The following is a 27,882-nucleotide window of genomic DNA, read 5'->3' as shown; positions in this document are numbered from 1 at the left end:
CATCTGTAGCCTAGCTGAGAGATGGTCTGCTCTAGCTGATGATATTTTAGCACTTTGGTTAGGAAGGCTTCCTCTAAGCTGTAATCAAAAGTACAGCCGACCTCGAGAATGAACACCTCCCTATGGTTTTCATTAACAACAATGACATCAGGGGTGTTAGCTGAAATGTTAGAGAATACAGAATCATCGTTACACAGGTTAAACATGCTCGGCTTCACAGTAGAATGCTTATACAGCATGATGGAGGACCTGAAAATAGAAGTGATATCTTTTTATAACAAATCCACTATTCTGTCATGCCTACTTATGTAGAGTCCCCTGTATACATGGCACCCATTTAAGATGTGGGACATGGTTTCAGCTATTTGTTCATGACGTATACAGTGAGGAGCATGGTTGCCTGGAAACCAGATGGAGAGGTTAAGTTTAGATGGTAAAATCTGCAACCTCGCTTACAGAGTGCGAGACAGAATGGTCCGCAGCGGGGAGACATGCAGTCTTCCCTTGCAACCTCAGTTCAGTCCAATGCTGCCGCTACACACGCACGCACGCACGCACGCACGCACGCACACACACACACACACACACACACACACACACACACACACACACACACACACACACACGTCAATGATAAAAACTAAATGCAATTCAAGCCTGATAACAAATAAAACAAATTATTCTCCACTAGTGGTACAAACCATAATGTCCTGGATGAGTCCAATGAAGCCCGATGAACTATACCACCACTTTGAAATAATATCCCTGTCACCTATAGAAAATATACCATTTGCAATCACATCATTTTACCATACCTCCACTGTAAAAGACATAGCACTTGTTGTGGTTGTCAGCACATATATTTAGCTGTAAGTCTACTTTTACTAATAGGAAATGTTGCTTTATGACTAGAACCAATCTTTCATAATGTCAAGCATGCTTAAAGAAGTAGTTTACCCAAAATATTACTTATTTTCTATCAATTACACACCCTATGAATTCATGGAGATTTTTGTGTGTTTTGTCGCATTCCTAAGCCAATAATTTGATGACCGGCAGAGGTAGGAGACTCAAAGGAGACTCTTTGAGGGTGAACTACTCCTTTAAGCTATAATTTGAATGTTTACCAGGAGTCATATTCATCCACCAGAGATATGAAATGTGAATTATGACACATTATGAATTAAATTTTAGATATGTTATTGCAGATAATTTAGTGAAGGTGAATATTAATTGAATATAAATTAAGTAAAGACATCAATAATTAAAGCAAATATAACAGTTAAAATATATAATGTCACTGTTGGGCATCTCCATCTTTTGGTTTCTTCACAAATTAACATCCTATAACACTTTGCCAATGTCACGCAAAATGTGCAAGAATAGCAGATTAAGGTCAGGTTGTGATTTTAATTGTTGTGAACAGTCTTCTTTCATGGAGTGTGTCTTTTACGTCACTGTCCACGGTGCAGAAGGGAGCCTATAGGTTTAAATTATTTCTCTGCTGGGGGATCAAACTACTTCCTGTCGCTATGCATATTGGGTTTCTACCTGTTAAGTTATTCTATACTTTTGCAGCTAGTGTTGCATTCGGAGGAAACAATGGCGATAGAACACATTTAGCCAAGCCTGGCATATTTATTAGCGGGCTGTGCACACATCAGTCTCACGGTGACAGATCCCACTCAATAAACTAGCCCTCACAGGTGGTGAACATAATATAATTAGAACGTGGTGATGCAGACATGCGTCCTATACCCTGCGCCTTAGCGCCTCACTGTGGCACAATCATAACACTGCACATCACCAATAAACAATATAGAACAGTACAGTATTACATATCAACTGAGGACATATATCACATCAACTCTTAACACTACCTGACATCGATAATATGTTTTAGCAAACCGTACATGGTGGTTCTTAAGGTCCTTACACATCGGCGAATATGCGAATATACGCAAAATTCGGACTCGTTCCGAATAATTAAAAGACGCTTTTTCGCTTCGCGAAACTGATGTGGACGCTTGCATTGACTTTATAAGGTTTAAAAAAAAACGTATTTATTCGCATGAAGAATTCGCCCCGGTGTGTAAGGACCTTCACAGTACGTTTTAACAGCGGGCGACTCTCGGGCGATCCCGGGCGACATCGTCCAAAAGATAAAGAAAATCCATCTTTCATCGCCCCCCCGCCCACTTCGCCCTATCGCCAGTAGTCGCCGGCTCTCATAGACATATAATGCACTTCCGGAAAATACTATCCTGATCGCCCGCTGATCGCCCGCTGTTAAAACGCACCGTTAGAGTTGACCTCTCTGATCCTGTCTCTGCAGAAATGATGTAATAACAATTTCAACACAATTTACTTTTTACATCCAGACAAAGAATCAAATACAAAAATTAATGTAAATAAAAATTCGAAATCAAATGTAGTACAAACCTGATGAAAAACAAATAAAACATCATAATATGATCCACTGGTACAAACCACATGTAATGTACAACATGATGAAATATACAACCCCACACTGTATTACACATTAAAACTGATCAACTCCTCATGAAGGGAACATATGTAGGTATGGTGACATGGATAGCTGTGCAGGATGACATCTTTATGGAACAATTGTGAACGGTTACATGTGTGTGATTGGTGTTCTATCTCTCATGTGTATGTCTTATCACCATGTGAGTGAATTAAAGTTGTACTAGGTAACTTTTTCAAAAAAACTAAAGTTAAATTGTATATCTTTTGTGAGTGGCAAATGTTTCACAACACCCACTCCATGAATTTCACCCCTGAAAGCCTTTTATAAACTATTTTCTATTGAAACGGTGGCAGGGGTGTCCTTCCCGCGAAAATGACGTCATCCGGCCGGAAAACAGAAATGGAAATGCACCGGTTTCCTGTTTGGCCAGGAACTACCACACCGGTTTCCTGTTTGGCCAGGAACTAACACGCTATTAACAAAAAGGAATCTCACGCTGTTTTTAAGACATTATAGGATGGAAAAACAACAAAGAAAACACAGCTCACGGTAACTAATGCTCCACTGGCTAAGAAAAACGATTTGCAGATAGTATAAAACAATTAAAAGAACGCTTTTTGAAACGCTTCCACCTTCCGGTGAAAACAAATGGAATTATGGGTAATGCAGGACTACGCAAAATACATGCAGTGACGGTAGTGACCAGCAGAGGTTGCTAAAAATCGTTATTTGTGGACCTGCCTTGTATTGCTTTAAGCTTGTTTAGTCTGTGAGCTAAACCACTGTTTCCCAAACATAGGAGTGTGACCTATTTTGGGGTCATGAATATTTTTTTTATTTTTCCCGAAAAGTTTATGTAGTTTAAAAAATATACAAAAAATAAAAATAAATAAATAACCCTAACCCTACATTCAGAACTTTTACACATTTAAAAAAAAAAGATAACAAACAAACAAAAGAAAAAAAGTGAAAATGTCAAGATGCAGGAAGGTAACACTAATAGCAGTAGGTATTAAGTAAAGTAGGATTAAAGGAGGAATCTATCAAATATCACCTAACTTTGTACACTTACTGAACGCAATTAGTCATACAAGCTAGAAACGCCATGTTTATCATATGAACATTATGTTGTAGATTAGATACGCTCTTAAAGCCAACAGCACAAGGTTAAAGGACGAACTTCATAGCCTTTTCAATGACTGAGGCACTGGTCTCATTTTGCGCACAGAAAAGGAACATTTACAACAATGATTTTACAGACATGACATAGAAATTGTTAAAACAAATATTAAAGCCAAGTATTACACCAAGCAGGTGCATAGGCCTTCTACCAATATATGGTCAGCTTAACATCTTTTAAAAATAGCAAAAGAAACAAGGACATCTAACTTCAACTTTTCTTGGCATTCATTCCATATATGTGGAACATACACACTGAAGGCTGTATCTCACAGCTCACTCATTTGAAATGACGCTAGAGTGCATTCCGATCCTATTAGGTCAACCGGTCGACTGCTCCTTCCTCGCATTTAATCATCTCCTCCTCGCGGGGGCGGGGCTTAGGCGCGAGTGGAGGACGCCAGGAGAGTGAGAGTGTTTTTGAATCCAGCTGTGTCGTTGTTATTGGCTTTGGGATTATTGTGTGTCGGTGGGCTTGTTCTTTCATGTTGGTGGCAGGGGCCCGTGGCAAGGGTTCCGACCCGACTGGTGATGCGAAACTGTCTGGCCCTAGGACATCAATCTGGGGGGCTGGGGGGTTGAACACTTGATTTGTGTTGTGGTGGTGGCAGCGGTGCGGGGGCTCTGGCTTGGGGGCCCCCCTGGTTATTGGCCCCTGGGGCCACTAGGCCCATTCGGTAATCCTCCACTGGGCTTAATCCGAACCACAGGTTGGGCACCCCTGCGCTACTTGACATATTCTGATAGCAGTGGTTTCAGCATCACTAGCCTTTTCGTAATTCAAATATGGGTAGAGTTTCTCTGTGAAAGTGTCTTCATGAGTGCAGATTTGAGTCATGTCTTCAGTGTCGTAGAAGGACACCTCCCCCTTATCATAGTCCAGCTGGACTCTGATCCTCTGAGGATTCCTCTGTAGTGAGAAGTATTCTTCACCGTTAGAGTACTCCATGCTTCTGTGTCGACGTAAACACCATATTCCATCTCCTGGTGAGGTAGATCTCTCTCCCTTCCTGTCAACAGAATTTGTAACATAGCCTATATTCCATCGAGGATGGTCCCCCACCTCCACCTCCCAGGTGTGTGTTCCTGAACTGAAACCCTCTGAACCCAGAACACTGGGATACATAGTGAACCTCTCTGGGTTGTCAGGAAGCTTCTGCTTTGTCTCTGAATCTCTCACACTGGTCAGGTCTTCAGACAGAGAGAGATAGCCGTTTGCTGTGTTTGGGTCCAGAATGACAGGACTGAACGTGACTTTCTCCTTGATCTTCTCCCAGACTGTGTAGGTCAGATTTCCCAGGTGTTTGGTCACATCTATCAGCACTCCTGAGACCAGCTGTGGTTCTGATAGTGTACACTGGTCTCTGAGAATTGAAACATTTGGTTTTTGCAGCACTTGTTCTATATCAGAGATTTGGTCTGAGAGAGAGGAGAACTGCTCCTGAATGTTCTTCATCTCTCTGGTGACAATCTCTGCTTTCTGCTTCTCTTCCTCCTTCAGAGCTGAAACTCTTTCCTCCTCTACCTCTCTCAGGGACTGGTGGAGCTTTTCAATATCTGCTCTGATCTGCTTCTCTGTGGTCACCACCTGTTTCTTGTTGTGTTGACACGTCTTTGTATGTCTGCTCAAACTCTTTGCATTTGTTGCTGTTGTCCTTTAGAGACTTAAGTATAGACGTCAGGATCATACGTTTCGGATCATACGTTTCCACTTTCAAACCTGGAAGGATTGAGAGTCAGAGTGACAGCGGGTAAGGTTTGAAACTATACATTGTGAATAGGATGAGGTTGTCTAAAGTCTAATTGGTTCATCTTTAATGGGATGATAATAAACAATAAAACGTATAGACAGTTGTACAGGTTAGTGGTTCAATGGCCTTTGGACTAAGCTTTTATTTGGGATGATATCTCAAATGTATTAGATAACTTTACAACCTCCACATGAACCCTATAATAAGTAATAGTCAAACATTCAACAAAAATAGTAAAACATTCACCAAATATTGCAGATCTACGAGATTGTAAATCGGTGTAGAGGGGAAAAGGGAGGGTAACGAGTACTGTCCCTTGGGGGACCCCAGTAACAGGGTTTAAGTAGTTAAAGATACTCTGAATGTTACCTGTAGTAAAATGGTATTTGGTAGTAAACTGGTAAAGTGTGTAGACTCAAAACAATGACCATTAGTATTTCACTTTTTAATTGATAAAATTACAAACTGTACCCATCATTTCCCCATATTAGTAAAACCTGATAAAAAGTATAACTAACTGCTAGCAAGGCCCCAGAATACAGGAAATCACATCTACTCTGCCTAAGTTGTCCTGCCCACATTTTGTTTCTAAAAGCAACACAATTGTAATAGGAACAAGGTATATTTTTGTATGAATGAAGGTCGTTACACACCGGGGGAAATGCCCTCGAAGTCATTCAGACTAAGACTTCTGTTGTCCTGTAGGAACATAAAATCATAAAGAACAGCATGAATATAAATAACATCTGGAAGGAGTGGGAGTCAGAGTGGCAGTTGGTGAAGTTTGAAACTATACATTTTGAGTAGGCTGAGGTTGTCTAAAGTCTGATTGGTTCATCTTTAATAAGATTTGGGATGAAATCTCAAATGTATTAAATAACTTGACAACCCACCATGACAGTTGCACAGGTTAGTGGTTCAATGGCCTTTGGACTATGCTTTTATTTGGGATGATATCTCAAATGTATTAGATAACTTGACAACCTCCACATGAACCACATTATTTTTTGCGAAGAGTCAGTGAAGAGAGGACAAGGGAGGGTAACGAGTACAGACCCCTGGGGGACCACAGTACAAGGTTTAAGTAGTTAAAGATACTCTGAATGTTACCTGTAGTAAACTGGTATTTGGTAGTAAACTGGTCAAATTAGTAGACTCATAACAGTGACTAAGTGACCATTAGTATTTAGCTTTTTAATGGATACAATTACAAAATGCACCCATAATTTTCCCACATTAGTAAAACCTGATAAAAAGCTACCTGTTAGTAAGGCCCCAGAATACAGGAAATCACACCTACTCTGCCCACATTTTGTTTAAAAAAGCAACACAATTGATTGTAATTAGGAACGAGGTATATTTGTGTATGAATGAAGGTCGTTACACACCGGGGGACATCGAATCAGGGCCGTAACTATCGTGACGCAGACAACGCAGTGCGTGTTACAGCATAAAATCCTCCCATAATTCCGCAAACGTCTGTCACCAAAATCTGTGCGTCACCAAAATCTCTCTGTGCTGCCCTGTTCTCCTCAGTGGCTGGAGCAATTGATCTGTATTTGCACGCGGCCATTGACCATTAGCATATGCACCAAACAGCGACAACCGTTCACTTTCCCAAATGTAAGCTGTTAGTGTTTTTATGTAAAAGAGTTTGTCGCCATGCTTACAGCCGTTGACATGGTTACAGCCCCCCAAGCTATAGGATGAATGATCAAACTGTGCATGCGTCGAATCCGAAGACCCACTCCGTTATACTGTTGCCGTCTGGCACACACAGAGAATGCGCTTAAACTTATAAAGGACTTTCATTTACGGGCCGTGTACACTCACACTGCGTTTTAAGAGAGGGAGGGCGCTTTGGATATCATCATCATACCACTAGCACACACATTGACACGTGGTCGCGCGTGCATATGTATGTGTGTGTGCATGTGTTTCTTCGTTACTTCAACAATTAACACACAATTTGACATTGTGGGTGGCTGGTAATGAATATGGTATTATATTGGAAGGGGTCCTTGGGACCAAAAAGGTTTGGGAGTATTGCTGTACAGCACAGCACACAACCCAAAGTCTGTAGGTACTTTGACTGCACATATCCCCGGGCTTGTTTTTAAAGTTTAGTTGCGTATTTGGGCTTGTTTCCCAATGCTGGTTCTCAAACATTTTCATGGCAAGGACCGCCAAAGTAATATGTATTTGTCTGCGGACCAAATACATATACATATCCAAATACATATTTAGACCCTCATCTAAAATATTCCGTTCCAAGATTACCACAATTTTTCAAGATTTCAATTTTATTTTTTTGAAAATAGCAGATCAACAAGCTCACTACGCGTCGCATCACGGCGCGTTGTGAGCCGTAGACTAGTCGCTTCTTTTGGGCTTGTTTTCACTCGCAGAATCTGGCATCACTGCTGAGCTGTTGCTGCTGCTGCACTGTTCACAATCGTGGCAGGTGCGTCGTTCATCTCGACCTCGCACCTACTGTACGCCGCTGTTTATAGCCTGAAATGCGCAGTTTGGGCTGTTCTCTATGTGCTCTGTTCTGTCTCAAATTTATTTTCCTTTCTTTTCTAAAATTAAGGAAACAGAGAACTGACAATTCTGTCTATAAAAGGCCTGGGCGTTTCCATAATTGTTGATAGTCTGATTGTTGGAATTAATTAGTCACCATCATCCGTGAAAGTGCGCGGAGGGGGGGGAGGGAGAACTTCCGCTGTATCGGATGTTTCCTCCAGTTGTCCTGTAGAGACTTGTCAGACTTCAGTTGTTCTGTAGGAAGATAACATCATAAAGAACAGCATGAATATAAATAACATGTGGAAGGAGTGGGAGTCAGAGTGGCAGTGGGTGAAGTTTGAAACTATACATTGAGAGTAGGCTGAGGTTGTCTAAAGTCTGAGTGTTTCATCTTCAATAGGATTTGGGATGAAAGCTCAAGAGAATGTACTATTGATAAAATAAATAATAAAAAAAACATGTAAAACCCAAGCTTGGAACAAAGCCTAAGCCTTAGTTTGAGGTTTTCTTTATAATGCATTTATTTCATCTGGGATATATGTTTTAAAATTCATTTATTTCTTCTTTCTTTTTTAAGACTTATATATTTAAAGTTATTATTTTCCAAAGAAAAACGTATATTCCTTAACGTGTAATTACAGTTAATGCATGTACCTCATGAATAAAAAGTTACATATTATGTAATTTCATAAATTGAAAGAGAGAGAGAGAGAGAGAGAGAGAGAGAGAGAGAGAGAGAAAGGAGAGAGAGAGAGAGAGAGGGAAAGTGAGAAAGAGAGAGAGAGAGATAATTGTTATTATTATCATTTATTCATATTATTGTCTCCGCCAGGCCAAAAGGCATGGCGAGAGAGTATGTTTTGCAACATGTCCGTCCGTCCGTCCGTCCGTCCGTCTGTGTGTCCTGTCCGTCCGTTAAAATGTGATCATCCCGGACCTGTCCGATTTTCCAGATTCCATCCTGATTGGCTAAGGTTGGCTTCCAAAGTTTGGAGGATTGGTCCGTTTTCAACAAAATACCTCAAATCATGAACGCAGCATGCGATTTCCGTGAAATTTCACACGTACATTCCCACTAGGCCGAGGAAGAAATGCCACCCTTTTCACTTTGGCCTGTTATAGCGCCACCAGCAGGTCTAATTTAGCATAACACATTTTTGGAACAAAATGCCTTAAATCATGAATGCAGTGTCCAATTGCCGTGAAAGGCCTATGAAGAAATGTCACCCTTTTCACATTGCCCTATTATAGCGCCACCAGGAGGCCACAATAACGTACCTGACCTGGCGGAGACCTGTGCTCCGAGGAGCACTTTTTCTAGTTGTTGATACTACTTCAATATCGGAACTGCCGATCGGAGCTGCTCGGAACCACAGGGAAGCCGCTCCAAACGGAAAGGAACCGTGGAGGAGCTGCTCTGAACGGGACAATGCCACTCAGAGTAGAGCCCTGCAGGGGCCGAAAATGTGTGCCCTAGCCCGGCCTTGGCCCGTGGTATTCAGCCCGGCCCGGCCCCTGGCCCGATAGGTGGCGCAATTTTACAGCTCGAGCCCGGCCCTAAGCCTGACACCTTTTTATTTATTTACTATTATTAATGAATTATTCTCGAGCGTGCGCTTTCACTGGTGCGCACAACAGCTGCACTTTTATCAGCTGCGCTGCACACACACATCACATCACACCAGTCCTCCAGCCAACGTGTGGAATGATCTTATGTGCTGAGTCCTCGTAGCATAATTCCACAAACTTCTGGTGACTTGGGATTTTGCATTAGCTGGTACTGGCTTGGAAAGAAAATCAGTTCGTATTTTGAGGTCGGGGAATCAATATGAATGACAGGGCGATTTATTCGAGAAATGACGGTGATTCTGTCCTGCTCCCACTGACTCTCTCCCCCCATTGTTGCTGTGTGTGACTGTCAGTGAGTTGTGTGAGTCTGGGTGTCTGGAAGTGTCCTCAGCTCATTACGGGCAACTAATTGGCTCATTTACATGACCAATGAGAGTTAGCTCTTTCAGTGTCGCTAAGATACGGTCTCTGCCCCCTAGACTGTAGGGTCCTGCATCCCAAACACCCCCTCTATTCAAGCTAGCGCACATGCTGAGACAACATGTTGACCTTATTAATTAATGGGGTCTGTGAGTTTGAGCCCGGCCCAGCCCTGGGCCCGATGGTCAAATACAGAAATGGCCCAAGCCCGGCCTGTATTGGTCTTTGATAGGATGGCCTGGCCTGGCCGGGCCCTGGTCGGGTCCCAATGGGCCTGCAGGGCTCTAGACTCGGAGCCGCTCGGAACTGGGACACCTGGGCCCAAACAACGCTGTGATGGAGTCAGTTCTGACCGGCAACACCGCAGAGGAGCCGGTTTAGAACGGAGGTTTGGGAACTCTCTTCTCCTGGAGGAGTTGAATATATCAAGTAATTCCTTTCATTCATAGGTAATTCATGCCTTCATCTCCTCACACCTAGATTACTGTAACTCCTTGTACTCTGGGCTCAGCAAAAAGGCTGTAGGCTCTTTAAAGGGCCGAAGTGGCTAAAGCCACTAATTTGGGATTTAGGACTAGGCAAGGGACGTTCCCCCGCAAAAGTTGCTATTTTGGTACACCTGTCTTACCCGCAAAACACCTGCACTACCCGTTACATTATGCATAGGTGTGGTTTGGGCGTGCCAGATGCCATTGCCTTTAAGAGAAGGCCCCGCAAGCCATTATCCCCAATGTAATCTTACGCTCTCCTTTTTCCTTGTTTGCAGTGTTGCCAGGTCTGCTTATTATAAGCTTATTGGGCTTGTTTTTCTGTAAAGTTGCTTGTAAATAATGGTAGAACGGTTATGAGCTTGTACTGAACTGAACTGAACCTTCATTCATACATAAATGTACCTTGTTCCGAATAAAAAATTGCTTTATTGTTGTGTAATCATTTACTGTGAGGATGTTACGTACCAAGGGTAATCGAAGGAATCTTCAGTTGGTCCGTCAGGTCGACTGCTTTTTCTGTAGGAAGGAAGATAAAATTAAGAAATCATACGGAACATCATGAATATAAATAACATCTATCTGGAAGCTGAGTGAGTTTTATTTGTATTTTAAGTATAGAATATATAACCAAGTGTGCCTTACATAGAGAATGTTTATTTGATCACGATTACTAAATATATAACCACATTTAGCATAAAGAATATGTATTACTCCTCATTTAAGCATGTCATATAGTCAGTGTGGCCCTAAGGCCTTTATTTAGAATCTGTGCTGGGCCTTAACAGATGAATCAGAATGGATAGTGTATCCATAGCATAGGATTTACTAGGTGTGCATACATATGTCACGCATCATGATCAAATGTGAGCAGGCCTGGTGTTTCGGGCATCAACTCGCGAGTTGAAAAACACTAGAAACTAGCTAAATAACTTTTTTTTTTTTTTTGCTGATTTTCGTTTTTTTCCATATTAACACAGTTCGAATGTTGAGGAAGCTTTCGATCCCAACAGATATCCGTTTTAGAATCATTAAGTGGTTTAAATTACATTACAAACACAGCAGTGTTTCTGTGTGTTTCTGTCGGTCTTGTGGGGGCGGAGAGTCGTTTTAACTTGCAGGGACAACAGTAGCATGAGTGGTTTTGGTTGGTCGTTGGCCCATTGTTCTCTGGTTACAAGCCTAATCCCCGCCCATCAGTTTCGCTCCTCTCTGTGGTGGAGTAAAGTGACTAAGTACATTTACTCAATTACTGTACTTAAGTACAATTTTGAGGTATTTTACTTTACTGGAGTAATATCCACTGGGTGAATATTCAACCTGAGGCTGAAACTAACTTCACCACGGTGGGAAGCGGCTAGCCCTGGTCCAGAGCGTTAGTCAGTTCCCTCAAGTTCCCTCAAGAGTAGTGAAAATAAACAAAACCATTTCGCTACTCACCGAAACAAAGGCTATTTTGTGTTGTAGAAAGTCTATTTTCGGAGGTGGGAAGCCTCTCAGCACCCCACCTACTCTGTAAAATACACTTTTTGGGCAGAAAATAAAATATATAATTATGTCCGCGAGACGGAAATTATTTTTATTTACTCCACAGTGCCCTCTACAGATTTGGTTAATGGTTAGTTCAAATTGTCCAGATCTGTAGAGGGCGCAGTGGAGTAAATACAAATAATCTCACTAACGCTCTGGACCAGGGATAGGAAGCGGCCAGTATTGCGTTAGTCTTTTTCGGGACAGAATCTAGTTGTATAAACAATATAACATTGTAGCGAACACAGCAGCTACAGTAGGTGAGGGCAGCCCCAGCTAAACAACAGGCCGCTCGACGTTCGTATGGAAGTATTTCACTGAAGATGTGGCCAAAACAACAGTGGAGTAACGAGGCTAGGAGCTAGCATTGTTAGCTCGCCGCCAAGCGTCATGGCAGAACGTACACCTGGTGTTTGCATTTCTCCATTGACAACATCTACATAAACGTTCATATTTCAAATATAAAGTGCTTATCTCATGGCCACGGGTGTTATAATTATGTACGGGCCCTCATAAGTACCCGTATCTTCCTTATTGTTCAATAAAAAGCATTTTGATCCGATTGATGGCCATCTCCGTTTTTTTTTTCAACTACGCGGCCGTATCGGTTGGGGGGTGTATTGCACTCCTGATACATTATAACTCTATGAGAAAATGGCCGCCGATCGGATTAAAATGCTTTTTATTGAACAATATGGAAGATACGGGTACTTAGACCCACCCGAAGTGAATGGTAACATCCGTGGTCATGAGGTAAGCACTTTATATTTGAAATCTGAACGTTTATGTAGATGTACGGGTTGTAAATGGAGAGTGCAAACACCAGGTTGGAGTTAATCCAGGACCTATAGCTGGTGCGTATCTTTATCATTAGTAGGTAAACCTCGACTATAGTCGACTACCAGTGGGTCAAATTTAGTGGTGGAAGAAGCACTTGGTGGTAGCAATACCACAATATAAAAAGTAAAAGGCCTGTGCTCACAATGTTACGTTCAAGCAAAGTAAAAGTACAAAAGTATTGGCATCAAAATATACTTAAAGTACCTAAAGTAAAAGTACTCAAATGTTTGAAAATAGCTGATCTACAAGCTCACAACACGTTGCAATGCGCATTGTGAGCTTGTAGAGCGGCTATTTTCAAATAGCCTATGTATAAAATACCTAAAAAAATGTACTTAAGTACAGTAGCCTACTTGAGTAAATGTACTTAGTTACTTTCCACAGTAAAAATCCGAAAATGGGGGAGTGATTAGAGGAGTGGCTAGGTTGAATAAATTACCCATTGTTCACGCCCATTACCTGGAGCTGAGAGGTGCTAGAAAGTGGAAATTCTTTGGAAGCTATTATCTCAGTTTGGACTATTATAGATGACAAGATTCAAATGATCACATCTTCTTCAAATGTGTTCCAATTTCAATGAATGATACATCATATGAAAGCTTATATTCTGTACTTCAACAATCTGTAATAAAATGAAAAATGAAAAATGCCCCGTTGCTGCCTAAAGCACTGTACCCGCTCACAAATGTCTGGGTGTCTGCAGGACCTTGCAGAAACTGATCTATAATAAGGTTATTGTAGCAACTACTTCTTCCCAATATTCAAAACTCATTTAGAAGTAGGTGCTATGAGGCTGAGCTTCGGCAGGAACTGTGTGACGCGTTTCCAAACAAAACCAGAAAACTTATTGCAGTTAAGGTGATTTATTCATACAAAAATAATAAGTTCCAAAAAATGTTACTGAAAATTAGATGAATGAAATGTAGGCTAAACGCCCTATAAAACGCAAAACGGTCAACAGAAAATATTGAGCCTAGCTCACCCCCATTCTGGCATTCTCTCACTGAATGCCCAGACACACCTGAAATAAACTAAAGGTAATGAACAGACACACAGCAGGAGCTAATCACTCAATTACTGTGGGAAGTGGGACATCAAACCAAAGCGTGGGAAAAAACTAACAAAAATAACATAGCAGGCAAAATATACATTTTGGCTCCTACAATACCGGCCCCTAATTATTATGCAACAAATAATAATTACACAATCGTAAATGGCAATCAAAGCAATACGAATTTTACGTAAAGTCTTCTTTCTTCTTTCTTCAAGAACAGTGTATAGTGCAGTGAGTGTAGTGAATCAGTATAGTGTAATTCAAGGGGCAAAAAGGGGCAAAGGTCAGTGTCAAGGACAAGGGGTAAAAAAGTCAATTTCAAAGTCAACTTTCAATTATCTTCCGTCTCCTGTAGCAAGCAGTTTTTGGTGATGGGTCTGTTCAAAAAGCCGGTCTTGGTCTTAATTCGAACTTGACGTACGAGTCCTCTTCTGTCCAGAATGGTCTCCACAATGTTCCCAGTTAGCCAGGAGTTCCGAGGCGCCGAGTCATCCACTATGATCACGAGGTCTCCTGGTTTGAAGTTGCGTCTGATGTTAGACCATTTTTGTCTTTCCTGTAACTGGGGAAGATATTCTTTGACCCATCTTTTCCAAAATAAATCCGACATATATTTAACTTGCCTCCACCTGTGGCGAGCATATATGTCTTCCTTCTGAAACTGTCCTGGTGGCATGGAAGGTGCAGTCTTCAGAAGCAGGAGGTGGTTCGGGGTAAGTGCTTCAAGGTCATTGGGATCGGTCGGCTATTGAGGATAGCTTCAACTTCACATAGAATGGTGTGCAGACTTTCCTCATCAAGATTTTGCACACAGTGCCACTGGACGTCTAAGACGTCCAAAAATAAAAAATTCAAATAAAGTTCAGAACCCAAGATATCCTGATTTGAAAATGTTCTGCTCCATTCACTTCATGTTTAACTTCTTACTGAAAAAGGCTGTATTTCGGCTCCTAAGCACTTTTTTTTGGGCGGTGAAACCGCCCCTATATGTGAGGTTTGGATATTTGCACCCCCCAATCCTGCGCTGTGATTGGCCACCAGTGTACCCCCCTAACCCTGCACCGTGATTGGCCAATCACAGTCTATTCAGGACTGTGATTGGCTAGTGAAACATGACACATGTGCATAGCCCTATAAATAGGACTATGCACTTAAAAAAATCACACATTATTGTGTTTCAATAAATGTATTTATTTTTTGTACATGATTGGTTGACTCCATTCAGTATTGTGATTAGCTAGCAAGACACCGCCCACTTCACACTGGGTGTGATTTTTTACAATGTATTTTGGCTCTGGCACTCAGAGCCAAACTGCCAGAAATAAATCATGCACTGAATGAGTTAAGTGGGGAATTGAGCACCTTTCTCACCGATCGAATCAGTCTTTCCCAAACACCTCCATGGTGTGAGCCAGCAGGGGGATTGAAGATCCAATTGATTCCTTTCTGGAGCATTGCATTGTGAATTTGGCCTTGATTCCAACTTTGAATCGCCTCCTTCAACTCACGTTGAGCTCCCACAAAATTGGTCCCATTATCAGATCTCAGTTCTTTCACTTGACCACGTCTGGCTGTAAAACGGCAAAGGGCATTGATGAACGAGTCTGTCTCAAGTGATGATGCCACTTCAATGTGAATCGCTCTTATAGCCAAACATGTGAATATGACACCATAGCGTTTCACGATACTCCTGCCACGTTTCACTCCAAAGGGTCCAAAATAATCGACTCCAACATACGTGAATGGAGGTTCATCAGGAGAGATTCTGTCCAGAGGCAGGTCTGCCATCTGCTGTTGTCCAGGTATAGCATTTGTGCGGCGGCAAATAACACATTTTGACATGATTCCGCTGATCGCAACAGTAGCACCAGGAATCCAATATTTCTGGTGTAGTTTGGATAACATGTGGTTGCGACCACCATGTCCCACCGGGTATGCTGAATAATTAGTTCTGAAACGTGAAACTCTTTGGCCAATATGACAGGATGTTTAGTTTCTTCTGGCATTGCTGCCCTGCTAAGTCGCCCGCCCACTCTCAATACATCATTGTCCAGAATGGGATTGGTTTATGAATGTGACTAGTTTTCTTGACATTCATTCCCCTTTTCAAACTTGAGATTTCATCTGCAAATCTCTTCTTGCAAAAGCAGATTATCTCCATCTCAGCAGTAGCCAGTTCTTCAACTTGTAAGACCACTTGTCAGCACGGAAGCCAAGGCTCTGTCTTTGGTGATTTCCTTTCCTTCAGCTGGGTCTTTATTCTATTCCTTGGTTCTTTGGTAGATATGTAGCATTCTGGGATGCTTCAAACTACAAACGCTGCAACTGAGTCTCTTTTTGCAGTCTTTACTGATGTGCCCTTTGCACAAACAGCCAAAGCATATTCCATGTTCTTTTAGAAAAGTGAATTTCTCATTGTTGTGTCCTCCTTTCCAATTGTGGACACAGTTCAAGAGCATGTCCACCTTCACAGAATAAACAGCTCTTCACAGTAAACTGACTTTCCTTGGTTCCTTTTTCTTTTGCAGCCATCACAGTGGTTGCAAAGGTACTTCCTTTTGTTCTGGGAAGCGGTTGTGACCTGGACTTTCTTGTGTCCTTACTCACTGGAGTGTCTTTGATGTCACCAAAAATGTGATCCGTTATAATCTTGACTTGTTTTTCAAGAAAAACGACAATGTCCTTGAAGCTTGCTCTTCGATCGTGTTTCTCCTGGAGATTCTCCATTTATCTCTTAGTCGGTAGGGCACCTTCTTAATGATTATCAACAAATTAGAAGGCATATCAAGCTCATGCATGTAGTTGTCATCTTCCATGGAATTACAACATCCTCGTAGGAAGAGAGTGTATGCTTGCAGAGCTTTAGTGTCATCAGGTTTAATTGACGTCCATGAGAGAGCTTTCTCCATGTAGGCTGTAGCGATGTTATGCTCATTGCCAAAATGCTCCTTCAGTAGAGACTTAACCTTCCTGTATCCTCTGTCTGACATCATGTGTAGGCAACTCCTCACAAGTTCCCTTGGTTCTACTTGGGTGTACTGCTCCAGATAATAGAGACAATCTGTGGGATTTGAATTCTTGGTTTCAATGCTTGTGACCCCCCACGATAAACGATAAGTCATCTAGGAATTTTACATTTTAGTTTTTTCATGTCATATGCAAGCAGGGAATCATAGCTACAAATTGACATATAGCTTGTGCCGTTTGACCCACCAGTTTTCGAGATATGGCTTACAGAAAGATGCCTTGTAGAGATTCAGTGAACTGAGAAAACTGCATTCAAAGATTCACTTCTGTGATCTGTAAGATTTTAACACCTATCCCAGCATGCATTGCTGAAAGGTGGGGGTTTGAGGGGGGCCAGGTAAACACCTCAGATGTGTCCCAGGGTGCATTGTTCTCAAATGGGGAGCGGGGGGCTTTGATAGCTTGGAGCTCAGCTCCCAGGGTCTTTGTGAACACTTCACAGTTTTAAAAGAAATGGCAAAACTTAGCAAATCTACAAGCTATAGGCTAGTACCTAAATAGTTTACCACTACTGGCTTACTGTACCTATTAAACATGAAAAAAAAATACCCAAATGGGTCCATTTGGTTTCATTAATGTTGCTACAGTAACCTTGTTTATTCATTCATTTTTAAACAGGACAGTAATACACTGTGCAGAAATCTAAAATAGCCGATCTACAAGCGCACAAGGCGTCGGAGAGCGACGCGTTGTGAGCTTGTAGATCTGCTATTTTCATGTTTTGTGTTTGTGTATGTCAGAATTTGGCGTTGATTGTAGCGTCAGTTTTGATGCAATCTTGGAAGAGTTTCATCATTGTAATCATCAGGTCCGTACCTTTAAAATGGTATATAGCTTGACTAGGTAAGTGAAACACACAATAGTGTACACGTGTTTGTTTGTGTGAAAACATTTAAAAAGAAAAATGCTTGGTGTTGGTGGTGACCTGGTTGCTTGTTTCTGAAACATTTATCTGGCAACACACTATCTGGCAACATCAGTATGGCTGAAGACCAAGCGTTCACCACTGGCCCCTGCTGGAACTAGTGCAACAGGATGACTAGCATAAACACATTTACACGACAATTTTTACAAAATATGATTGTCAATACATCATTCTTTGAGGTTTACATTAGACACAAGCCAACAGACTAGTGATACCTTTCAAAACGATCGGGTAGAAATAGCGGATTTACCGCGATTTTGCGATGTTTGGATGGAAACTGAGGATTTGGTTAGCAATGCTTAATGCTAGGTCTAACCTCATACTTTACTACTTGTCTATGCATTTATTTCATATTTACATGTCGATTTAAACTCTAACTTCTACTCTCGAATTTCTGTCAGACATACTCTAGTATGTGAAGAGTCTAACTTTGCTATTAACTAATTTTGGATAAAAAAAAAAATTTCGCGACTTTTTCTGCTTTTCTGGCAATGGCTTTTAGCGAGAAGACTGTCCGTCCTTCATGGCCAGTCACCTATGTTTGAATGATTTTAAGAAAGTATGATATTGTAGTGAACCTGCACTATGAGTGACGTTGACAATGACGCGTGTCAATCACAGGCTGATGGCACGCACCTGATGGTGACTGACAGACGCTGATCAATCACGGCTGGACATGATTGTGTTGAGGGTGACGGGGGACTATAAAAGTGTGAACTCAGAAGAGACAAGTTGTGTCTGGAGAGCGGAGCTTGTTCAAGTTTAAGGGCGAAGCCAGCTGAGCTTCTGTCTTGCACTCACTGCGGGGGGTGGCTGCTGCTCGCATGCCGGTTAGGGCTGCCGGCAGTGAAGATAGATAGGAGGGCGAGGGACAGGTTGCTGCGCTAGGCAGGGCGAGATATTAGTATAGCGGGGACGAAATAGGAGTGCTTCATCCCGCTCTCCAGTTGTGCGAGTGGTCTCCTAAAGCCAACGGAGGCTGCTCACGGCGTTGGACGGGCAGACGCAACTCACACAAAACTGTCAATCAAAGTCTGCTGAACCAGCGCCAAAGCCTAGACCCGTTGGGGGTCTCCTATCCTTGGAAAGTTAAGTAGTAGTTTTAGAGTTTAGTACAATTGTATGATTATGTCTATATGTGTTCATGAATTTATGCTCGAGCTGTTTTAATTAGGACTATAGTTTATATTGGATCATTTAATGAATTATAATGAGATTTGCCTATGGTTACCTATCGCCTTTTATTGTTTCTGCTTTAGTATAGTTAAATAAAGTATCCTGTTTATGTCCATTGGAAGTTCTGCCTCCGTTATTAATGGTTACAGTAGAAATATTCTGTGGGCGGGCTCTTTACATTTCTCATACCTGAGACAAGGTTTATTACAATATTGAAGTGGGTCACCATCAAAAATGTAAACTTCCTTCTTGGGCATAGAAGACAGACTCTGTTGCTGTACGAGTAAAGCTGTGATTTTGTTTTGTTTCTCCATGACAGAATATATATTATTGTTGTCTTGTTCAATTGGACCTGTGGTGCCCATCTGGCTTGGCAAGGGTGCTGCAGTGCGAGACCGGACGGCCGGAGCCACAGCTCCCCCGGTGGCAGTGACCACTGGCACTGATGCCCCAACAGCCCTCTCTGTTGTTGTGTTTGCTGTCAGTGAATGGACCGGAGCCAGAGCACCACCTGTGGTTGTTACAGTTGGTGCTGGTGCCTGCCTGGCAACACTGGGTTGTGAATGTGGTGTGGAAACAGCTGCCTGCTGTCCCTTCTCAAAATATGACATCATTCCATCTGTCACTTTAGACTTAATAGAAACACCAGATTTCCTTGAACCTAGCACCTTCATTTTTGTTACATTAGCAGCCATGTTTGTATCCAGCTCCAGCTGCTCATTTTGCCTTCTTAGCTGCTCATTTTGTCTTCTTAGCTGCTCCATTTGTACCTCCAGGTCATGTCTCTCCTGGATAATTTTTAGCTGAACAATGAGAGCAGCCATTTCTGCCTCAGCTTTCAAACGTGCTGATGCTGTACTTGAAACTTTAGATCCTTTTGTTTTCTTGCTTATATTTGACGCACTGTCCTCAGGTTGAATTGTTTCCTGTAGGTCAAATATTGTAGATGTTGCCTTATGTGACTTGGAAGGGTGCTGTTGAGCATTAGTGTGTGGCATTTCCTCCTGCTGCCCAACAGGTAGCTCTTCACTTTCCTCCTGCTGCCCAACAGTTTGGCCTTCCTCTTCAGTTGCAATAGCTTCAGTATCTGCCTTTGCAGGAATGGATTCATCAGCAGTACTTATTTGCTGCATTGACATTTCAAGACCAACAAGCCATTGTATCATAGCCTCGCGTGGCCAGACAATATCACACGACACACTGCGTGGATATTAGTCTGGTCCCTATCAATATAGATTTTTAGATTTTTTTCCAAGGGGCGGTTACAAAAAGATCCAAACGGACTCTATTGGTTAGACCTAAACCAATCAGAGCAGTGCTTCCTTGTATACGAACCAATCAGAGCAGTGCTTCCTTGTACGTCATTGCTCCAAATAAGGTGATAAGCCCGCCCACATTTGGATACTGGGCCCTAGTTGGTTCCGCACAACTGCGGAGGGAGAGAAATGGAATCTCTATGTAGGGGGGCCAGACCTAATCTGCCGAGGGCTAAAGTGCGATGCAATTTTGCAAAGGCAGATTCGTCTGGAACCAGGCTAATTGTATCACATCAGTTATGAAATCTGTATTGTGTTTTGTAACATGCATACCATACATTTTTCATTTGCCCTTTCATTTCATTTGTGAGCACTTGAAGTTGTTTCACACATGAGTGGCGGTCTTTCTGCACCTTTTCAATTGTATTAGCCAGCGCTTTGGCCGTGAGCTTGACCGTCCTCCGTGACTCCTCCTCCTCCATTTGTTCCAGATCCATTTCCTTTTTGTCGCTCTTTGTGAGGTTTATATCACTCATTTTGACATTTCCAACATGTACAATTCATCAAGAATACACAGCAGCAATTGAACATCACCCCAGATAATGCACATTCACAGTTCAACCTTGGCAATGCGATTTCCAATTCAACAGAGCAGCACACAGTGGAACGAGCGCAGAGGCGCCTTATAAGGAGCGCCCATATATGGAGCGCAGCAGCCAAACCCAGTCCGACTCTCCTGCACTCCTCACTGAAAACCAGCGCGCACAACAACAGCCACAACAAACAACAACAGTCCCCAATGGACAAGCGGCAGCACTTCCAGCTGTGTTCAAACAATGAACAACAAATACACAGAAGGAACCTGCAGTGCGAATATATTTCTCACCGCTTCTGAAGGCTCAAGGCTGTGATGCGCTGCTGCTGTCACACAAACATTTCCACCGCCGCCGCGGTCAATGTGACTTCATTCAGAGTCACAGAGGGGCAACATAAAGTCCAAATGTTGCGATGTCCATTTCCATCATGTTCCAATGTTTCGATCCAAATTCATTCATTTCAGAACTTGATCCATTTTCCATTTAACCCCAAAACCCCACGATCAAATGTCCAGAAATCACGTGATTCAAATGTCATTTCATTTCCAATCCATTGAATCCTGGTCCATAGATGAGTCGTGGTGCGGGTTATTTTCTGTTGACAATATTGTAGCAACTACTTCTTCCCAATATTCAAAAAACATTTAGAATGCTATGAGGCTGAGCTTCGGCAGGAACTGTGTGACGCGTTTCGAAACAAAAACTGAAAACTTATTGCAGTTAAGGTGATTTATTCATACAAAAATAATAAGTTCCAAAAAATGTTACTGAAAATTAGATGAATGAAATGTAGGCTAAACGCCCTATAAAACGCAAAACGGCCAACAGAAAATATTGAGCCTAGCTCAGCTCACCCCTATTCTCTCACTGAATGCCCAGCAGACCCACACCTGAAATAAACTAAAGGTAATGAACAGACACACAGCAGGAGCTAATCACTCAATTACCGTGGGAAGTGGGACATCAAACCAAAGCGTGGGAAAAAACTAACAAAAATAAGATAGCAAGCAAAATATACATTTTGGCTCCTACAAGGTAATAATTATAGGCTGCCCAAGGATGGCCACTGGCTGTATCTGGGGAGGGTGAGGGAACACAACCTTAGTGAGGCCTTTGGGAGTTAAGCATCCTCATCAGACGTAGGAGAAGCCACCATGTGGAGGGGATTGATGCTGACTTGTCATCCATTTATAACTCATTCAATCTTTAAGCCCAAATCAGGAGGATGTAACTTTCAATAGCATTGCAGTTTCATGAGAGAGAGAGAGTCAAAATAGCAAAGAGCTATATGGAGCACGAGTGTCACTGTGGAATGGGCGGCACAGTGTATGTTATTCAGTGTTGGGGGTAACGAGTTACCTAAGTAGGTGTTGTGTTTTTGTAGGTGTTCTAAGTCACTCGTTAGGGAATTTATTACCAACTTGCGGTAACGCGTTACCAAACGGCAATTCAGTTATAAGATTAAAATTATTAAAATTATTTAGCCACGTTACTTGCGCGTTACCGACCAAGGTCCCGTTGTCCCGTTTTGAACCAATATCAAACACAATATGTTTCATATTTTCATAAACATCCCCCCCTGTCCATCAACACTGAATTCATCAGTGATGAACAAAATAAAACACAAGAAGAAGGCCAGTAAGTTTTTCGTAAGACCCAGGTTGGACCGTGCCTTCCTCTCTGTGCCATGTCCTGTCTGCGCTCTGTGCGCGGACGGTCGTCTGCCTCTGTCACGACCATCATGGATGCACTTCAACCGTGTGTGGTGCATTTCTCCATTTACAACCCGTACATCTAGATAAACATTCAGATTTCAAATATAAAGTTCTTACCTCATGGCCACGGATGTTAAAAATGTGCACGTACCAGCAGAATATTCCGTATTGTTCTACTTTAATCCGATCGTGGCCAATTTCTCATAGAGTTATAGTGTATCAGAATGCAATACACCTCCCAACCGATAGTTGAGAGTATGTGGCAAAAGAACTGAGAAAATGGCCACCGATTGGATAAAAATGCTTTTTATTGAACAATACGGAATATACGGGTACTTATGAGGACCCGTACATAATTGTAACATTCTTGGCCATGGGGTAAGCACTTTATATTTGAGCTCCAGGTAATGGGCGTGAACAATGGGTAATTTATTCAGCCTAGCCACTCCTCTAATCACTCCCCCATGCTGTCCACTCTATTTAGTGCCAGGGACCCCCATAGAGGATCTGTGTTGTAAAAAATAGGCATATTAAGTAATCATCATCATAATAGATTTAATAAAATATTTATTTGAAAATAGCAGATCTACAAGCTCACAATGCATGCTTGTAGATCGGCAATTTTCAAATAGCCAATGTACGTCGCGATGCGACGCGTTGTGAGCTTAAGTACAGTACTTGAGTAAATGTACTTAGTTACTTTCCACCACTGCAAATAAGCAGCTACACGACGTCGTGACGTCTTTGTTGAACTGAACTGCAACATGGCGTTTGCACTTTGTTCATTTACAGCCTGTACATCTACATAAACGTTCAGATGTCAAATATAAAGTGCTTACCCCATGGCCACAGATGCTACAATTCACTTCGGGTGGGTATAAGTACCCGTATCTTCAGCATTGTTCAATAAAAAGCATTTCAATCCGATCGGCAGCCATTTTTTCATAGTTATAATGTATCAAGAGTGCAATACACCTCCCAACCGATGCAGTTGCGTAGTTGAAAGCAAATGGATAAAATGGCCACCGATCGGATTAAAATGCTTTTTATTGAACAATACGGAAGATACGTGTACTTATGTGGGCCCGTACATAATTGTAACATCTGTGGCCATGCGTTAAGCACTTTACATTTGAAATCTGAACGTTTATGTAGATGTACGGGCTGTAAATGAAGAAAGTCCAAACACCAGGTTGCAGTTCAGGCAAGACACTCGCCACAACGAGCTAACGAGGCTATGCCATCTAGCCTAGCTACACGTTGTGGAATACAGTGGAATACTTCCATAGAAACGAGCGGCCTGTTTAGCTGAAAGGTGGTTGGTATAGCTCAAAATGGGGGGGGGGGGGGGTCATCAAACACACAGAGGAAAATGAATGAATAATCCTTTCTGCTGATCAGATCAGAGCAACTTTCGCTATGCGCCTAAAGTTAAGCAACAACGCCATATAACCAGAGACCAGTGTTGCCAGATTCTATGAGAGCAATAAGCAACCAGGTCTATGGAAAAAAGCCCAAAATAAGCGACTATGGGCCACATACCACAACCCTACTGTATGCATCAGCTATTTGAAAATAGCAGATCTACAAGCTCACAACGCGTCGCATCGCGAGCGATGCACAGTGAGCTTATAGATGGCTCAGTGAAACCGGAGTACAATGCCTAGCTAGCGACCAATCGAAACTCTATGCAAATCTCGGCCAAGTGTCTCTCCACCCCCCGAAGTAACACAGAGACTCGCTCAAAAGCAGCATAGTAGAGCCTACTTTGCCCTACAAATGTAACCATTTATTGATTCTCCCACGACTATATTTTGCAATAGAAACCTTCTTTAACATTCGAACTGTGTTAATATGAAAAAAAAAGAAAAACACAAAAAAAGTAAATTTCACATTTGCGACTTGGGGAAACTCTTACCAGTAGGGATCACCCGTACATAATACATATTATGTATTATGTACGGGTTGTAAATGGAGAACTCCACTACACACGGTTGAAGTTCATCCATGACTGTCATGATTACATAACAGCAGTGTCAAACAGGTGGCTACCCCAAGATACCCCAATCTGATCATTTGTGTTGTGTATTTAATGGCAAAATAGGTATCAATGCTTACTAGGGATACAGGATAGGTGGGCACTGGGCACTATGGGCATCTGGGCACCTTGATGTAAAATTGGCTATATTGTCCAAAATGTAAAAAAAAAAAAAGTCTACATGATGGGATTTGTTTACTATTTTTTAAGTCGAATAAATAAACTTGCATTTAATAAATGCATCAATTGGCCTATATATTGTGAAATAGTGTCCATATGAAGAACAACTCTGAGTATACAATATAATGACTTTATATTCATTGATTTGATTAAAAAATATCTAGACTATTTAATTGTTCAATTTGGGCATTTAATATATTACTCTTGCTCAGACAGTAATATTGTAATGAATTGTATTACTTTAAAATGAAGTTAATACGTAATATGTAATCTATTAAAAATATAAAGCAACTTGCCCAACACTGATGTCCAAAAGTTTTGAAAAATAAACTGAACTGAACTGAACCTTCATTAATACAGATATGTAACTTGTTCCTAATAAAAAAAATACTTTATTGTTGTGTAATATTCATTTACTGTGAGGATGTTACATACCAGGGGTAATCGGAGGAATCTTCGGTTGGTCCATCAGGTCGACTGCTTTTTCTGTAGGAAGGAAGATAAAATCATGAAATCATAAAGAACATCATGAATATAAATAACACCTAGAAGGAGTGGGAGTCAGAGTGGTCGACACTCTATGATTTGATCGTGACTTTACCTGAAAACTGGCAAAACATATTAACACATTAACATTTAAGAATGTTTGATCACATTTGACCACAAATGTACAGAATGTTACTAACTAATATTACTCTACTTCAGGCCTGGCAAATGCACTGGCTTTAGGGGCTGCAGCCCAGGCACCAAGGTCGGGGGGGCACCAAAGAAAAAAAGAAAGAAAAAAAGACTGGACTACAATTGCAAGTAACAGCGCCAAAGCAGTGTCCGGGGGCTGCTGAAGTGGCGGTAGGTAAAACATTGCCGAAACACATTGGCAAAAAAAAAAAGCTAAAATATATATGCAAAAACACATTGCTAGATAAGGTACATACTCCTGCCATTGCCCTTGATCATGGTAGTGGCATTACAACTGGGTTGTCCCCGAGCACTGCACTGTAGCTAGACGTGGTTTAAAAATGTCCAAACCGGTCTGATATTCCCTTTCAAACAGAATCAAAATTTGACCACTGCAGGCTTTACTATGGACAAAAAAAATGCAATCCCCCTCTCCATGCCCTACTCGAAGGCAGCATTCAAGAGAATTGCCCCTTCCTTACTCACCTGAACTTGAATGCATGCATTTTATGTTGAAAGAATTGCCCTCTGTAGAAATCCATGCAGCCTATGCTGCATCTCCAGTAAAGCCACCTTAATTGAGTGTGGTGCTGTGCAGTGCACGCACAGAATTATAGCCGATTTACAAGCTCACCCGCTGTGTTGTGAGCTTGTAGATCGGTTGTATTTTTGGTGCGCGATACCGTGTGCAACGAATTGCATGCGCAATCGAAACCTGGCCAGGCGCACACACACACATGTCCACTCAAAAACTAGGAGAGGAGAGGAGAGGAGAGGAGAGGAGAGGAGAGGAGTGATCCGTCTTAATTTGAGACAGATCCGTATGTGTAAAAAAATACTGCAGATCAAGTGATTTCCAGTAAATCGCTCTCTTGACACAAGTCAAAGTGAAAGTTTGCAGATGTCTGTCTTGTTACTGTGACAATACAATTTTCAGTGGTCATTACACAACCTCTGCTTTACAGCAGGTCAGGCCATTTCCAGTAAATGACTCTCGACACAACAAAAAGTCAAAGTATGCAGCTGTTACTGACACAATGTGGTAGGAACTTACTTAAAATATTTAGTTCAAAAGTAATACTTTTATTATCAATGAATTGCTGTATTGATAATGCAGTTACTTAATAACCCTCTGAAACCACCTATTGACTGGCTTTTAGAATGCCTATAAAAAATACAGTCAAATCAACAAAACAGCATGACCATGTTCTGATACAGCCGTGTGTGTGTGTGTGTGTGTGTGTGTGTGTGTGTGTGTGTGTGTGTGTGTGTGTGTGTGTGCGCGTGTCTGTGAGTGTGTGGGGGGGGTGCGTATGTGCGAGTGCGCACGTGTGCCTAGGGGCGATGGCGACCATCCTTAAGTGCAATCAGATCATCAGGCCATTTCTCAGAAAATATTCCCTCGTCCCTGGCCTACTTAAGCCCTCTATTCTCAGTAAAAACTGACCTACATTTCTTGGACCGCTTTTTTCTGTCAATACCAAATCTCTTTGCCAAAAATAGCCGATCTACAAACTTGTAGATCTATCTACAAGTGTAAAATGTACAGTCAGACAGTCATGGTCTGACCGTACAGCTTTAAAATAACCCAGGGATACATCATCATCATCATCATCATCATTATCATTATCATTATCATTATCATTATTATTATTATTACCCTTATTATTATGCACTGTTAAACAACATCCTCAGCAGAACTTCAAAGTTATTAATTAAGCAATCAAAAGTCAATCATTTTGTGCAGGTAAAATGCAGAAAAGCATTATCATAGTCAGTCAGTCAGTCTCTCTCTCTCTCTCTCTCTCTCTCTCTCTCTCTCTCTCTCTCTCTCTCTCTCATTGTGTTCATATAGACGCTCGACAAAGCCAGATGCACCACAACCTCTGTGGTGGTGGGCAGGGACTTTACCCTTGCGCCACCCAAGCGCCCCTGTTAGGATTAAAACTTACCCCTCCAATTATGTAGTTCCTGTGCAACATCATTACAGTCGATCTTTTTCAAAATATTCAGTGTTACTTCCACAGCATTGTCCTCAGTGAAAGTTGTAACTAATTTGTCTGCAATCTCTGTTCTACTCTTATTCTCAATTGTGCTTCGTCGAATGCGTGGTTCTTCTCTACGATCACGCAAAGCATTGCAGAATTTCTCCAGATCAGTCTTCTCCAGATCCTCAAGGGTGTCTAAGATTGCCTCTTTAGCCGTTTTAGCAGCCATGTCCAAATGTAGCCGTGTCCTTAACTGTGATTAAACGGCAGATTAAATGACAGACGTGTCAAGCAGTGAAAACACAATGTCAAAGAGACTGTTTTCTATCTACACAGAAATGCATATGAGGCGGTGCTTTAGTTTAAGACTGCCCCTCTAAGGTGTTACAGTACAGGATAGTAGGAGGGAACAGGTTATACAGCTAATGCCTGATTCATACTTGGTTGCACGC

The 27,882-nt window shown here is 41.8% G+C and overlaps 2 protein-coding genes across 2 annotated transcripts; both read right to left on the bottom strand.

Annotated features, from left to right (window-relative positions):
• Positions 1-1,955: 1,955 nt before the first annotated feature.
• Positions 1,956-5,896, bottom strand: LOC308075732 (zinc-binding protein A33-like; the record flags this gene model as incomplete). The annotated part of the gene is made up of 3 exons (XM_080415678.1): positions 1,956-5,325; positions 5,375-5,390; positions 5,893-5,896. The coding sequence occupies 3 exons, from the start codon at positions 5,894-5,896 to the stop codon at positions 4,365-4,367; spliced, it is 981 nt and encodes a 326-aa protein (XP_080271804.1). The 3' UTR covers positions 1,956-4,364.
• Positions 5,897-6,046: 150 nt separating this feature from the next.
• Positions 6,047-27,659, bottom strand: LOC308075721 (uncharacterized protein; the record flags this gene model as incomplete). The annotated part of the gene is made up of 5 exons (XM_080415668.1): positions 6,047-6,120; positions 8,102-8,202; positions 10,896-10,946; positions 25,200-25,250; positions 27,395-27,659. The coding sequence occupies 5 exons, from the start codon at positions 27,657-27,659 to the stop codon at positions 6,067-6,069; spliced, it is 522 nt and encodes a 173-aa protein (XP_080271794.1). The 3' UTR covers positions 6,047-6,066.
• Between the last annotated feature and the right edge of the window lie 223 nt (positions 27,660-27,882).

This window comes from Gymnoscopelus braueri, assembly GCF_963280865.1.
Source record: "Gymnoscopelus braueri genome assembly, chromosome: 2".
In the NCBI taxonomy this organism is placed as follows: domain Eukaryota; kingdom Metazoa; phylum Chordata; class Actinopteri; order Myctophiformes; family Myctophidae; genus Gymnoscopelus; species Gymnoscopelus braueri.
The sequence above is the reverse complement of the archived record's forward strand: the minus strand, read 5'-3'. Positions and strand labels throughout refer to the sequence as shown.